This window comes from Magallana gigas, chromosome 8 (genome assembly GCF_963853765.1).
Source record: "Magallana gigas chromosome 8, xbMagGiga1.1, whole genome shotgun sequence".
Taxonomy (NCBI): Eukaryota; Metazoa; Mollusca; class Bivalvia; order Ostreida; family Ostreidae; genus Magallana; species Magallana gigas.
Genome location: NC_088860.1, coordinates 43881266 through 43897497, shown reverse-complemented (window position 1 = coordinate 43897497; position 16232 = coordinate 43881266). Strand labels below are relative to the sequence as shown.

At 35.2% G+C, this 16232-nt stretch overlaps 1 protein-coding gene across 1 annotated transcript; it reads right to left on the bottom strand.

Annotated features, from left to right (window-relative positions):
• Window positions 1–7439: 7439 nt before the first annotated feature.
• Window positions 7440–14331, bottom strand: LOC117690054 (uncharacterized). The gene is made up of 3 exons (XM_066068256.1): window positions 11662–14331; window positions 9028–9183; window positions 7440–8625 (listed from the first exon to the last, which is right to left on the bottom strand). Exon 1 carries the CDS (start codon window positions 13957–13959, stop codon window positions 12487–12489), a length of 1473 nt encoding a protein of 490 aa, XP_065924328.1. The 5' UTR covers window positions 13960–14331; the 3' UTR covers window positions 7440–8625; window positions 9028–9183; window positions 11662–12486.
• Window positions 14332–16232: the final 1901 nt, after the last annotated feature.

Below are 16232 nucleotides of genomic sequence, written 5' to 3'. Positions count from 1 at the left end.
CCCCCCTGTGATGTATGAATCACCGTTCCTACAAAACTAAGTGAAACTTGCTGGTTCCCTAGCAACCTGGTGGACATTTTGCTTCTTGGGTTCAATATTGACTGCGAGACGTTTTTCACTACCATACATTTCTCATCTGTTCCCCTCCCATATCAGCTACTCAGTGGACTGGGGTTATGAAGTGCAGAAAATCTTTAAACTTGCAGGTCGTACATCATTACAGTGCACCTAAAACACAAGAAAAACAGACTCCTCCCCCCTGCAACAGTTGATACACAAGCAACTTGGGCAGTGTTTTATCAGCTTTGACCAAAAAAAGAAATTGTGGCATTATTTACACTTCTTCTAGATCATGAAGAGAAATCCCACCATTTGGACACTTTTCCTGGTTAAGTGAAGATTATGGTAAAGGTGGACTAGCTTTACAGGGTTTGCTGAGTATTCATCAACACACGTCTTGTTCTGAAACTAATCAGGCAGTGGTTATTAATTCCCCTCCCCCCAGTTAAGTAAAAATTGTTACAAAAAATGTTCACAAGTACAATAAACAAACTTGCCAACTCTTGTGAAATAATCCATGGCATTTCTTCAATCAGTATTTCAATAAAGCACACTGGGTCTAAATTTACAACTTCTTTGTGGGTCTTTGATAGGACAGAATTCTGGAAACTAAGTAAATATCATCCATCAAAACTCCCCTCCCCCCACTACTATAAAGAACTTGAGATTAACCTGTAGAAAAAAAATGTACTAGTTTAAGCTTACAGAGCTCGGTGGTCAGGATAATGAGTACCTTAGGTCTGTTTTGGGCAGCAAAAGTGCTTCTTATCCAGCGACATCGACACAGCTACGGTTTTCAAATTCACAGAGAACTAATCTCATCTGAAACTAATATCAATACTGTTCCTCCATAAATAATACCCACCCCCCAATGAATGTCAACTGTCAAAAAATTACATTAAGTTGGTTATCTAATAGCATATCTCCCCTTGTTAATTTGGTATCTATCTGAAAGTCTAATAGTCCCTTCTGAAAAGAAAGTTTTGGGAGAAAAAATTGCACAAAATAGTGTTGCTCAATACCACACATGAAATTGATAGGAGAGATGTTTGTGAGAAAGAAGTATAAATATTAATTATTTGCATCAAATATATCCTGCTATAAACGGTTATAGGACAAGAGTACATACTAAGCACAGTTAGGTGCAGGTCCTCACAGCAATACTCATTAATAAGATCTTGGCAGTCCAAATCATCTAGATCTAAAAATATAGGTTAGCAAAAAAACCTCCTTTCAGGCATAGCTGAAATGGTGTAATATATCATGCCAGTAACTTTCAAAACCAAATAGCTTAATTGTAAAAAAAAAAGAGTGCTTAATAACCACAATATAAATTAAAGTAAATGATATTGTTATAAATGGGTTTAAAATTCAGAAAACAAGAATCAACTTCAAAATTTCAATCTAGCCATGTAACACAGTGATAAGAATTTCGCAAAAAGGAAAATACTTGTAAAATGCAACTATCATTTCAATGAGATCGGTAAATACAAAATGACTATAAATAGTTTACATACACAAGTGAAAAATAATGGGGCAAGTATACACTACTTCTTGGACAGGTACAACAATACAGTGCTAGGCGTATTAGAATTGGGTTGCCGTTCTTTAACATTGCAGCTCCCACAAGCAGCTAAGGTCACCAGTTTAATTCCAGGCATATGCACTCGGTCACACAGTACCAAACACACTGAAAAAATGTGTAAAGCATGGTGCCAACCCCCCCAAAAATACACAGTTCAAGAAAAATATATAATGAAGCAAACAAGATTTTCTACAAGAATTATATTAATCATTCAAGATTTACTAAGAAGATTTTAAACAACATTCAAGCATTACTCACAAGTTTCCGGTTTACACAAGCTACAAGCTTTAAATCAGTTGTGAAAGGCAAAGTTTAATTTAGGTGAGCTGTTTCAAAACTGTAAGGGTGTTCAATAGCTAAATGGGCATGTTGTTGAACCTAAAAACTGTACAGACCAAAAAACCAAAAGCATTCTACCAATGAACTTAATACAAGGAGAAAGTCATTATCATAAAAATAATTCAATCAATGCATTACAAGCAGATTATAAAGATAATATATATACCGGTACTTAAGTACTTGGTCACCTGTGACTTGGTGTTATCACCACTAGGAATAGGTAGGCACAGCATCTATTTGATACATTTGAACAAAACACACATTGCAACGCACACATTTGTATTACTGAATATAGAGATTGTTACAGTTTTAATTTAAAAACGAGTTTAGTTAAATAGAAACCACTTTTCAAGATGCAAAAAACACACCACCATTTTTAAAGACTTACAATACCCAAAACACTTCGAACGTTGAGACCTTGTCTTTTGGACATCTATATTTTTCAATACAAGGAGCTCGTCAGAATTATCAGGTTACCAGGTCAAGGGTTCAGTAAGGGGTCTGCAAGACTAAGAACCACTCCCCAAATCCCCCCAAAATATGCACAATCAGACACCATTGCAATGTATTTACCAATTCATATTTTTTTTCTTCAAATAAATTCTCCATTCTATAGACAATATACTAAGTATGTATTTTAAACTTGCAAAAGTACCGCAACCAACATATATTCCATTCCTTTTGAAGATTTTCCCATTATAGCTCTTAGAGGAATCACAGTAGGCTAGATGGGCAGCATTTCCAAATCTGCAACAACTTCATTAGTATTCCCAACCCCCTTTATAAGATGCAAACATTTACTTTGTTTCACCTATGAACGTTACACTTCGAAAATGTATTTTAAGGCAGATCAATTGATATATATGTATATACAAGATAAACAAGTTAATAATATGGCATTATTTAGCAAGAAGTTTCAATGCAAGGTTAAAACTACCTCGTTCTGCCAAGACTTGGTTATGAGAAATTTCCAGGTTCAATGCAATACACAACCATCACAGGCCACTCCCAAAGGATCTGAAAATTGCTAACATAAAAGCCACATAATCCCCCCTTCCCAACGTTAAAAAATCAATTAATTCATTGACCTAATTGCAGATATTAAGTTGTCTAGAAGTTTAGCAGAGACTCTAAACATATAGTTACTCATTTTCAATATAAACATCTTTCAAAAATTACGCAATATTAAGGGTTACCATTACTCGACTGGCCAACTGCAAGTACGCCGAAATACTTATCTCGGGCATCAACATGGGCGTTTCACCCAAAGTGAGGTCTCCTTTCAAGTCATCTGTAACTAGATAAAAATCACTTCCCCACTTTCATCCCCCCAATTGAAGTTTTATCTTTTAAATTCAGTACAATGAAATTAAATGGTTCACCAAATATTTCTTTTATAGGGTAGTTTTCACCTTCATGTTCACCAATACACCTTGGCATGGCTGGGTCAACTTTATCCGTCTTTAACTTCAGCGTCGGAGAGCTCTACTAATTATCTCAAAAACAATCTTCCTTTTGCAACACCACAATACTACTGATTTTAAACCTTGAATACTTAAAGACAGCTCAAAAACTTCTATTCTTTGTAATAAATGATGTACCAGTAACCGGACAACTGCTTACGTTCATCAAAGCTTTGGACCGTCGCACGATTGGATCGTTCTATGGATTTCATTTTAAAGTGGACTAAAGCATTGGGAAGTCGATCACCCACGTACTCTTCTACTTGAAATGGTGGCTTTCACACGGCTCTGAAATTCTCTCACAAATATATTGTTTACCCCACCCTAACCCCACTGTTAAATTTATCAATGTACAAAGTTTATGAATTAAATTATCAAACATATGAAGTAGGCGTTTAATATTCACATACATTTCACTTACAAAATTTAAAGCAACTATCTTATCTGCACTTCTATTTGTATTTTCCCCATTCATTTTCATCTAGTCTACAGACAATTACAAGGAATTGCTCTTACCGATCACGGTTACATCAAGAATTCGCTTTGAGCAAGTAGAATCAAATGGACTGGACAGGTTTATATAATCTAAATATACCTTGCTATTGCATTTCATCCACGTTGCCTTCTATAAAAAAATATCCAGTACTTGAACATTCTCCCCCAACCCTTTAAAACCAGTTAGATTTAGCATCAACAGCTTACCAATGGTCTATCAGTCTTCACAAATAACTTCACACGATCTGCAAAATGTACCTGCAGAAAAAGGTGTCCCCTGCTCCCAAATTTAATCCAATTAACTCGATTTTCAATATATTGTACAATCTACTTTAATCGGGTTAGCGTACCATCATTAATGAACAGATTTAGTTTACTCAACTTACATGATTTTAGTGGGCTTACTTGCATCATGGCTACTTGAATCACCATGTCCTTTCTCTTCCGCATAATTCGTTTGTGCTATATACTACTACCTTTTACGTATGTGAGCATTTGAGATATTTATCTATAAAAACAAGTCTGTGCATCTCTGCTGTTCAGAGTTTACTTACATACAAGTTTCATTATTCAGGACACTGAAATTCTTGCATTATACTTGCTTTCAACGTCTTTTCACCGTCTCCGTGCTTTTCATTTCAATCAACAATCTATTTATCTTCCAAGAATTTTCTAGATGTCTGAAAGTTCATTCATAAAAGACATATTTCATATATAACTCTGCGCAAATTAATTTGCTGCTTTTTATCTCGTTTGTTGAAAACACTTAACAACTTATTACTTTACAAGTTATGATTTTTAGGTTTTACCATCTTCATGCTTTTTCAATATTCAGTGAAGGATCTGAAAGTACTAAAAGCAGACGCACATGGAAGATAAAGCCACAAAATATGGCTACAATGTCTGCATGCAAATGAGAAACAATATATTGTTACTTTGCAACATGTGTACTTATTTATAACAATCCTTCGTAATACTTGCTTTCGCCATCAACGGGGATTTCTTTTCCCATACAATTGTATGAACGCTTTCACTGAAAAAGGCATCAGAGAAATGATCGGAAATACCAACTACCCTAAAAAGGGTAGCCATTAATCTTTCATTCAACCCATTATTAACACATCACAAAACTTCTTAAAATCAAAGATTTATTTATAGAAGCTATCAAACAATAAAATCATGATGTCCGTTAAAATAAATCCAACATGTCAGCCATTTAGCATCCCATGAAATGAAGCCCGCCATCTTGAAAACTCAAAAAAAGTCTGATCCTAATATTGAAGCCAAATTAAGAAGACATGGCAAATAATAGAAGACTTAAATAGCACCACGACACTTTTTCAATGAGTTACTTATCTGAAGAAGCCAAAGAACCCCTTCAAAACACGAATTCGTCACATGACCAACCAAACCTCCTTGTTCCCCATCGAATGCCTTCTGCGTAGTCAACAGAATATTCGGGATGGTATTTATAGTGTTCTCGAATCGTATCCCTACGCGAAAGGCAGGGTAAATAGTTCTAAGATATCGCAGGTTAAATTTCAAAAACTTTGAATCAATTTCTGATAAAGAATAAAACCCGAAAGTTTAATCATAATTTTTACATTAAAGAATATCAATCAGATGAAAAATACTGGGTTTTTTACAGTGTCTTATTATAAATTCATGACGCACTGCGGACGAATATATATGTAGATCGGCGCTTTGTTTACTAACGTACGTATTTCGTTGAAAACCGGTTCTATCCGGTTTAAGTTAGATCATCACTACTAAACTTGGATCTGATTAGCCTATTATTTATGCTTACGCTAAGACAAATTTTGAATGTACAGTGTATGTATTAATTTTATGTGTAAATGTATTGTACGTGATAATTTTATGAATAGAAAACGTTATCGACACATGATTTGTTACAGACACACGTCACACGGCGGTATATAGCATGTATAGGTTACGGCAGTAGCCTTTTCGCGTTTAATTAATTCGTTGGTTTTTACATAGACGAATAGGTAATCTCTGCTTCCAAAATATTGCAGCAGAGACATAAATAACATTTATTTTCTCTGATTGTAGCAATAGAGATAAAAACATTTGATCAAAAGTTCTAGCTTACATGTAACTATAGCAGATTATTTAAATTGTCTCAATGATTGACACCAAATATACAAAAATGCCTTCGGGGCTTGGTCATATAGATCTAAACATGATGATGTTTTATGGCTTTCAAAAAACAGCTTCATCTTCAAAATAATGTTTATAGGTATTCAGTTGAATTCTTACACAATTTATAGAACCCTATATAGCTAGATAATGCATATCCCTTGAATCAAAGTCTAGAAATCGGCCTACACGTAGGTATAGAAAATCTACATAGGTCATAGGTATTCATCACGTTTATCTGTAGCAATGACCCGGAAGTGTCATAATTTTGTCATAATTAACAGCTATACGTGCACTGTATATATTGCGTATTCAGACAGTCACAGTTATGTACACGGGCTTTGGCTATATATATACACTGAACATCATGGAAAATATCGCAAAACAAAATCGTCACGGTTCTATTCTAACTCTATTTTAAACTATACTTCTGAAATATTATTTTCTTTTTGTCATTTTTTTCACATGATTATCTTATCAAAGTTTATTGGTGAAATGGGGTTCGACACTTTTCGGACTAGAACGTTAGTTATATCAATGTGACATGGTATTATTTCACGTCTTGCGGAGAACTACAACATTAATTGTGTAATTATCTGCTTTTCATTTCCAGAGTCATTACGTTTATGTGATTATCCAATGCATTTCCTGTGTAGAATAAATGAAATCTTTTACTCATTAATTTAATGCTGTTACCTGTCATTTTTTAATCATTAAGAGCAAAAATTACAAATATTATTTCAATATTTTGGAATACGGTGCTTAATTAGTCTTGCTTAAAGAATTCTGATTTCGGAACTCACGCGGTCATAATAATTTTATGTAAGTCTCACTTATATGTAACATGACTGTTTGTTGAATGACATGCATGCATGCAAAACTGTTTTAATAATTTTGATACTCGTTTAATAAAATGAAATTGGAATCCTCCGTGCATCACTTTTATTTGAGAGAGAGAGAGAGAGAGGAGAGAGAGAGAGACACTTTTCAGGTATTAAGGGGCATGACCACGACGATTTTGGACAAAAATAAGTTTTTCGATTTTTTTATATTAATAATGTTTCAGTAAAGCATTAATTGTTAATGGGCAACCAAATGTTGATGGTCCGACTCAGTCGTTGAGTTATTGCGAGATACAGAGCTCGCGATTCTCGGTCACGTAAACAGAGCTTGGGTGACGTTTTTGTTCACATGTTTTGACATAAAGTGAATGTGGCTCATTGTATTGTATTGTTTATTACCAAGAACCATACGATTCATAGGTTTAACATATATACATAAGTAAAGTGAACATGCAAACATATGTAGACATTTTTTTAAAAACATCACAATCTTGTATTAGACTGCATATATTAGTGCACATATGAGTGTGTAAAATGTACATGACAAAATTAAACAGGATAATGAAGAGTATATTCTCAAAACAAAAGCAACAATTTAAATATTATTTTTATCGTAATTTTGAGCATTTATATAGGTATTTGCCCAAATTGCACAACTCTTTGATATTCTTTGTTGAGAGTAATTGAACGAGTTTAAAGACAGAAGGCTTTTCATAATAATATTTTTTTTTACATACAACTTTCTAATTTCTTTATAAAATGGACAGATTAAAATAGAATGAAAATAACGACCCACAGCGCGCCTCATAACCTTATACCTTTGTACCCTCTATATACGCCAACATTCCCACACCCCGATCGTACTGCACACGACGGATGCAGTTCCAAACGAATTTCCTAGCACCGTACGATTCTATGCGGTCACATAGGAAATTTCAATATGTATCAAAACGAATCAGCAGATAGAAAAATCACCATGAAAAAGAACTTTAGCCGGTATATATATGTACCAATGTAAAAAAAAAATAATAAAAAGGTAGGAACCTTGTTTTTAGCAAAGAATCGAGAGATTGCATCTTGCTCATAATTTTACGACCAACACTCTAATTTTGGTTTATCATTTGAAATGCATTACTAGTACTAAAGCATTGTAAAACCATAAAAATTGATAAATAAAATTTGGCCCAAATCGTGACCATGCCCCTTTAAATAGATGACGAATATTGAAAACTATAAACCAGTTCAGAAATATATTTTCAAATGTTTGATTGATTCATTCATACTAGTGAAGGATTACAGCACACTAGTGATTTCGTCAGTTTTTCTTTTTCGGTGATCTCGATAAGGTCAGGAGATAGTTTTGTGTCCTTCACCGACTCCGACTTGGAGCCAGTTAATGTTCTATCTACATTTTGAAAATCCGCCACTATTTTCTGCGTTGTCATTTTGCCGACTTCTGTTTCCGAGGATGGGACAGGAAATGTTATTTTGTCCGTAAAGTTTAGCCCACCATCAGTGGATTCTACAGTAAAGTAGGCAGAAGATAAAGTTGAGGTGGTTTCATCACTGTTTGGGTTCGATTTGGAAACTTGGTTGATGTTATTGCTCGAGTTGTCGAGTGACGTCACTGTAGATCGGAAAGCGGTCGTTGGCAGCACTGGTCTTATTGCGTATTTTTCGTCTAAATAAAGAATCTTGAATAAATAAGAGGACTCGATGTTCGGGACCATTTGTATGCTATATTTACCTCCTTTAGACGAAGGAATCTGTATAAAGATATATAGGAAAATGTGCAAATTTTAAAGCTAAAATATTTGGATTTGTTTTACTAAACAAAATATGTAATGGCCCAAAACATCATATTTAGAAGTTTATGACAGATCTGATGTATAGTTAATTTCTTAACCTTTCAGTCTCCTTAATTAAGGAATTAATCCAATTTATAAAAGTATATATTTAAATTGAGTTTGAGCAGTTTATGCTTTATAGACCGCAAGGTGGTTTAGTTAAAAGCGTAAACTAATCCAACCCAGTTTATAAGAGAGAGAGAGAGAGAGAGAGAGAGAGAGAGAGAGAGAGAGACCTTTAATGCAGACAAATTTCCTGGTTGACACCATTGCTAGGTGATGGCCTCTAAGGAGACATTTTCTGGCGCTGTAAGCGGCCTCCACCGACCGGACGCATCCATATCCGCCCGTGACCAGGGGCTGGAAAGACCACTGTCGGCAGCAACCCTCTCCTGCATAGAGAATGAAGGAGACGTGTCAGATGTAAACATCATTCTCTTGCTTCTATTTGTGGTGTTATATCTAAAACTTTACAGCAAATGGTCTACACTCAATACCAGTCACGAACAGCAGTTTTTCTGCATTTCAGAAATGAATACTCGATTTTCTGAACTCAAATATGAATAACTTTATTACCAGAGTGAAATATTTAAGTAATAGCATATTTTTAAGGCCTAGCTTGTCTTAAAGTGTCCTCAGTATAAAGAAATCCGATTAAAATATGTTTAGAAATGTTACTGTAAAAACCCTCTGTTCATAAATTAATACAATTTAATGTCAAAAATTTTAAAGATTTGTGTAATCTGGAGAAATATCTCTATAAGCCTGGTCACCACCCCATTTTCAGCTCGGAGCTTGTATTCAACCGGTTTATATTCTTTATGCTATTTATTAAATTGTGTACTAAAATATGGTTTGAACGAAACATAACAATTCCTAAATCATTATACTTTTTATTCATGAAGATGGGGGAATAAGATGGCGCAAATGCCCATTCGGTTTAGTAGTGAAATACAATTTTGAATTTATTTTTCTCCAATTAAATCTATTCAAATATATTATAATACAAGTTTGCAAAAGCAGAATTTCTAACAATAGTCACTTTTTAATATATTTAACAAAAAATAAGAAAAAAAAGTATATTGTCGGAAATTTTGGTGGTATCGAACCTGTAACATAAAAACCCTAGATATATAAGGTTAGCTTATGTCAGGTACTCTTTTTTTTTTTTATCTTTTATATTATGTCAGGTACTCTAACCACTGAGCCATTTCAGACACAACAAATTAAAGTGGGCTTTTTAAGTATTATATGCGACTTTGGCCACGAACTACCGGACATGTATTATTTTTTCAAAACGTTCAATTGTTGGGATACAAAATTTTAACGTATAGTGGGTTATCTCTCCACGTTTTTGTTGATTGAAATCGGTTTGTTTTCCAATAGACCTTAATTAGACAATGAGAAAAATATGGAGCACAGACCCACTCTATATAAGAAAATGCCTTGAAGTTCTAAAAAAATAACAGTATTTGCAGGTTTTGATACCTATACGCCTGTTTGAGTCAACACATTCCAAGTATATATTGAACATACCAATAGGTTAAAAATCAATGATTCGTTGAATACATATTGTTTTAAATGATTTAAAAAAACCATTAGATTTATTGATACTTTAATTTTTCAGTAGCCTGTCCGACCGTGTATGGGCATTTTACACGACTTATCCACCCATCTTCTTTGTCAGACATATATAAAATATCAAACACAATCATACCATGCACTGCAATCTCTACCATGATTTATATGACCTAACTTTTTAATTTGTACATGTATATATATATATATACACAGTGTCTTTTTTCCTCTTTTCTAACTGTTTATCATTTGAAATACAAAACTTATCAACTTTCATTTAACGTTCTTTCTTTAAAAAATTTAAAAAAGACACACGAACAACAAAAACTCAAAACTAGTGGAAAAATGCGATATGATTGCTTCAACTGGAAATCTGAGAGAAATAGTAATATACACTACAGCCAACGCGGATCCCGTATATTCCCGCGACACCGTGATGGTGTTTTAATCCTTTCCGCGATACACCGTCGCGGCATTGTCATCGCGGTGATCGCGGGGCCACGATTTTACCGCGATGGTGTGAGACACCGTAACAGGTGTGTGTTTCTGTATCATTGATTAAACCGAGAAGAAGAAAAAAAGCGCTGTTTTAATTATTGTTAGAATTTAAATATAAATATTTTTAGAAGAAAAATTCATTATTTTCTTTGAATTGTTTTTAACATAAACTTCTGGGAAACAATCGCTGCATGTATTTTGTTAATATTGTATAAGAGTCCCAAACATAGCAATGTATTACGCAAATCATGCATATAAGTGTACCTAAAAATTTGTAATATTTTAAAGTATTATTTTTTGCAAATGATGAGTTTAAAATATGCCACAGATTTATAGAAGACAAATATTCTGCGATATAATATTATTAGGTCGTTACCGTAGGCATCAACTCAACTTGTATGCCCCCCCTCTCTCTCTCTCTCTCTCTCTCTCTTTTTCTTTCTCTCTTGTTTTAAATAAATACGATTTTAGGTACATTTATGTAAATTATCTTAATTTAAGACGGTCGGTGTTAATTATAGTTAAGACAACGGTATGGTCAATCATGGAACAATTATCACCTTGCATGACAAGTGTCACCTGGCATATCCCGTTACACGGGTCCCGCGTCTAACGCCTTGGGCCAATTGAATGACCAAGTAGGTGTTAAAATTAGGTAACGCTTGCATATACCGGCCACTTCGGGGTATCGAATTAAAAAAACAATAGATAATGAATAACGGGACTGCCGTTTGACTTCGAGAGGTCAAGGGTTTTGAGAGATCAAGAGAGTAGATAAACAAAAAATATTTTACCTGAAACGAAGATCTGCAGATGGAATATAAGGAAGCAATATCTCAATTGTAAGAACAGACAATAGTGTGCCATTGTGTACAAAATAGTAAACTGAAAATTAACAGAACACCACAAGCCTTATACTTCCATTATGACGTCAGAGCGACGCTGACGAATCAAGTTCAAGAGTTGAAGGATCAAAGAACAAGATGGAAAGCAATCGGATTTGGCGGGTAGAGAGTGACAGTAAGGCCTTTTGACACGGACCATGGGATAAATTTAGAGCTCGAGGACACAAGAAGTGACGGAATAAACATCTTGGTTTTAGAAATTATTGTTTTTCTGCCCGACGATTGAACAGTTTCCTAATCCCCATTACAACGGTTAACCACGATACCTTTGAGGTTATCCAGTACGTGCTAGAAGGATTTCAAACTTACAGGCAACTCTTATTAATGCACATGCTTCTATAATTTCCCGAATCAATCGCATCAAACTGTTTAGATATTTGATTTTGTGTGTCTCTGTGAGGTTTTTTTTTGGGGGGGGGGGTGTTAAGGGCAAGTTTACCATGTGGCTTTCAATGAAATACTTAATTTCTCAAATCATGCGCAGTGCCTTGTGATGTGAATAATTTTACAACTTTAATTTTTGTTAGTCTACTCTTTATGCTTAAGGTACTCAACAATGAATTTGTTTCAATGTTCCCTCGTTTGTACTTTATTGTAAATAAAGCTCGAAAATGAGAAGGTTTATTCATATTTATCGATAATGTGAAGTAAATGATGTTGTTTTTTTTTTAATTCTTATTTTTTTTTATGCTACGTATAGAGGACACTAGTAGCTCACGGAATAGCACATTTTATGAGTGAAATCAATTGTTCTTCGCAATGTTTCAATAAATACACAGCAAGTTTTTCATTATCATTTTCTTCAACACTTAGTGAATAAATTGTTCCAGATTTCGGTTTGAATCCAGCCATCGAATCTTCAAACGGATATGACATCAGTGATGCCACGTCATCAAGCTTATAAAACACGGTTTGATGGCGTAATGAAATGATAGAATTAGAAATGTCTTCGTTTTGTTCAGAAAACAATATGTACTGCAAAATCATCGGGGTTTGAAATTTTGCACATATGTTCGAGATCCTGGTAACGGAATTCCTCAGCTGGTTGCTCGTCTTGTTCCGATATTTTTCTACTTCTAAGTAGAGACCCCCTTGGAACTTTAAAAAAAGGTCCTCTGCTAAATCGCCATACGTCACAATCAAATCATACGGCAGAAAAACTCCGACATCCAGTCTTTCTTCTGTATCACTGTTATAGGCCGCCAGCATCTTCAGAGCGCGTAAAGACTTCACTGACAAATCTTTAACATACAGGAACAAAGCGAACATGTCCGAGGAGTTCGAGGATCTACAATCCCTCTTCACAAAACCCGCCCCGGGCGGAACTTTCACCGGGTTGACGTCATTAAAATCACTGAAAGTCTCGTTCACCTCATCCCAGCCGAAGATCTGAAGCCCGTACACCTCGGAGATGGTCTGCAGCTTGTGGTGCTGATTCTCGGGAAATGTAGTGTAATATTTGTCGATCCACTCCACGGCTTCGGTGTGAACCAGCTTCGTCATCAGAGCCTCTTCTTCGTCCTCAGGAATATCCATTTTCACGATTACAAAGTCGTCTGGGTGAGTATTGTTTTGAAGCCATGCTGCTAGGTCAACCACGGGTACATTAACCATGGCTTCATCTTCTCCAAACGGTTGGAGTGGAACCTGCTCTTCCTTTTCCTCGCTTGCGCTAATCCACGCCGGGCTGATTAACTGATGGTCGTCAAACGCATCGTAAAATGGCGCGTACGTCTCATCCGGTATAAAAGACACAAGAGAAAAAAGTTCGGATGCCGGATAAGTCTGTAGAAATATTTCTAGGCTCTTTGGATACGTTCCTCCGACGTTGATGAAATAATTCTTGGACTGGTGTGTCCGGAACTGTATGCTCATATCTTTTTTAATACTGATGCCCTCTCTTTCGGCTGGTGGCTGATGAAAGGAAGAATCCGAGTCTCTCTCTGGCGTTTCACGTAGTCTGAGACCACTCTCACGTGACCTCGAGTCCGATCGAGAACCAGAAATCCGGAATAGTAAGTGTCCACACAATATCCCAAGAGAAACTGATACGAGGATTATGGGTAATTTTAAGAGTCTGCCTCTACCCGCCATTGTGGACAGCTGTCGCGAGACAGAGGCTGATCTCCTTAATGTTGGTGCACTTTCCATATCTTGTCTTACAGAACTATTTATCAGGCTTGTCATGACCTTGAATGACCTCAGAGTGGGATGACACCGCCTTCTGATAGCAGAATACTAGTATTAACTGCCGTGTAATCTAGGTTAGATTAAACTTTGCCTTAAAAAGATGTGTTGTTTATTGTTGTTTTTAAAATGTTATCATGTACACATGTACATGCTTACGAAGGTAATTTACTAAGTATCCACTTACGTTCATTTTGATCAAATGTCAAAAACCTTAATAGTCTTCCACAAAAATATTCATTATCAAATCAACATGTAAACTTGCATCTACATATGTAATTGTTTTGCATTTCTCACAGTCCAGGAGTGAAAGAAAATTATTCAAGAAAAAAGAATTGCTTGCAAACATTAGGCAGTCATCATGGCGTTTAGTTAATTAAGGTCTTCCGTTTTCAACGGAAGACCTTGTACTGATTCTGTTGATAATTCTTTTTATTCATTTTTTTCTTCTAGACGTTTTTTAAAACTCGAATATCTTGCTTGTTTGTTGTTCCAAAAAAGTTTAAATTTTCAGGGCTTATTGGTAGTTAATACTTCTCAATATCGAGAAAAAATCGTTGAAATCAACACTTCCGGTACCGAGTTATTCCCCTTTTTCAAGAAAATATAGGCATTCCTGTGCACGCATAGGCTCTGAAACCGCCCATAGCATGTGTTACAAAGTCACAAATCCTGCAAATAGATACTTTGAACGTTGTCCTCTAAGTTTTATATTTACAATTTTCCCCCTTTAAAGTTTCAAAAAATTAATTTGAATTTTGTGCTTCAAAAATGATGATTTTTGGTTGTGTTTTTGTCTCGTAGCTCTTTAGTTTAAAATTTTCTCTGAACACATACAGAACAAAATATGTGCAAAATATCGAGGGCTTTCACTTGACACCATTGAAAAAGGGCTGGCCCTTTAAATTAGGGGTCTAGAGCCCTTAAAAGTCTTCGCTTTATAACTCAAAAATGGTTGATATTTTGTTATAGCTGTCGATAGAAAAGTTGTTTAATATGGTGTTATCAATGTCGTTATAAAATTAGTTTGTACCGGTAATGCATAATATGATTGTAAAAAGCTTGTCTTGTTAACATGTACCTGTTTTCATTTGGCAAGGAAGTGAATAGTCTTCGTGCGTATAACGGACATAAATTAACAGCTGGAAGTGCACCAGCATATACGGGATACTTTCATTCATTAGAAAAAGTGTCTAAAAGTATATGTGTACATGTTTTTCTTACAGACTTTTTTTTGGAGTCCCCTCTGTATACTTCTTATAGTGGACAACCGTTAAGAAAAACAAAAACGAGTAAATATAAACGTTCCTTTTCTTATCTAGTAAGATACGTAAAATGGATTTTAAAAAAATAACTTCCATGAATAGATTTGGGTCATTTTGCTGCAAGCATTTTAAATCGACCTCAATTCTTAGTTGTGTGCGTCATTACGTAACTCATCCCTCGCCCGCGGCCGAGAAAATCGGTCGCCATGGTCGCGGCTGGACTACCTAGCGGTCAGCGGGTATCTAATACACAAGAGTTGCGTCTGTCATATGTGATTTTATTTAGCCGCAAACACAAGAATCGTTTTAATATTGACTACACATTAAAGCTTACACTTCTTAATTTGAATTTAACGATAGAGTGTCAATTAAGAAATCGCTCTGTTAATTTATAAAAGCAATGCGACTCTCAGACAGGTAGATCAACTGCGGGATTTAAGGGAAAAAACTTTATTTATTAGAGTTTAGTCGTCATACTGCAAACGTTTTAAGCTTTTCTGGGTTCTGAGCTCTCTATGTGTGTTTTACCTTTACGTAAGCTATCCAATCCCTCGTCCGCGGCCGAGGAGATCGGTCGCGGCCGCATTACCTAGAGGTCAGCAGTTCTAATAACAAGACTTGTTTGAGTTTATATACAAAAGCTGTTTTTATTTTATGATCTAAAAGTTTGTTCATCTTCAATTTATTTAATTAAACATATAGAAAAAAATAAATTTAGGAGTCGTTCTAAAAATTGATAAAAGCGATATTATTCCAAATCAGAAACATCGTCAGACGTAAATCAATGGTGAATTTTTAAGTCTAAAATGTTTTACAAATTATACTAATAATGTTTTAGATAAACAACGAAAAACCACAAAGATTAAACCTTAAAATGATGATCGCCCTCGCACATAGCCAAGGAGATCCTGCGCGAGCTGACAAGTGATCTGCGGTAGCTTCGTGTTCTTCTACATGTACGTTATCACACGTGCATGTTTATTGATATTTTGTACGATCTAAACTTTT

Coding starts and splice junctions, on each gene's coding strand:
- LOC117690054 (XM_066068256.1), bottom strand. CDS start 13,959: ATGACAAGCCTGATAAATAGTTCTGTAAGACAAGATATGGAAAGTGCA.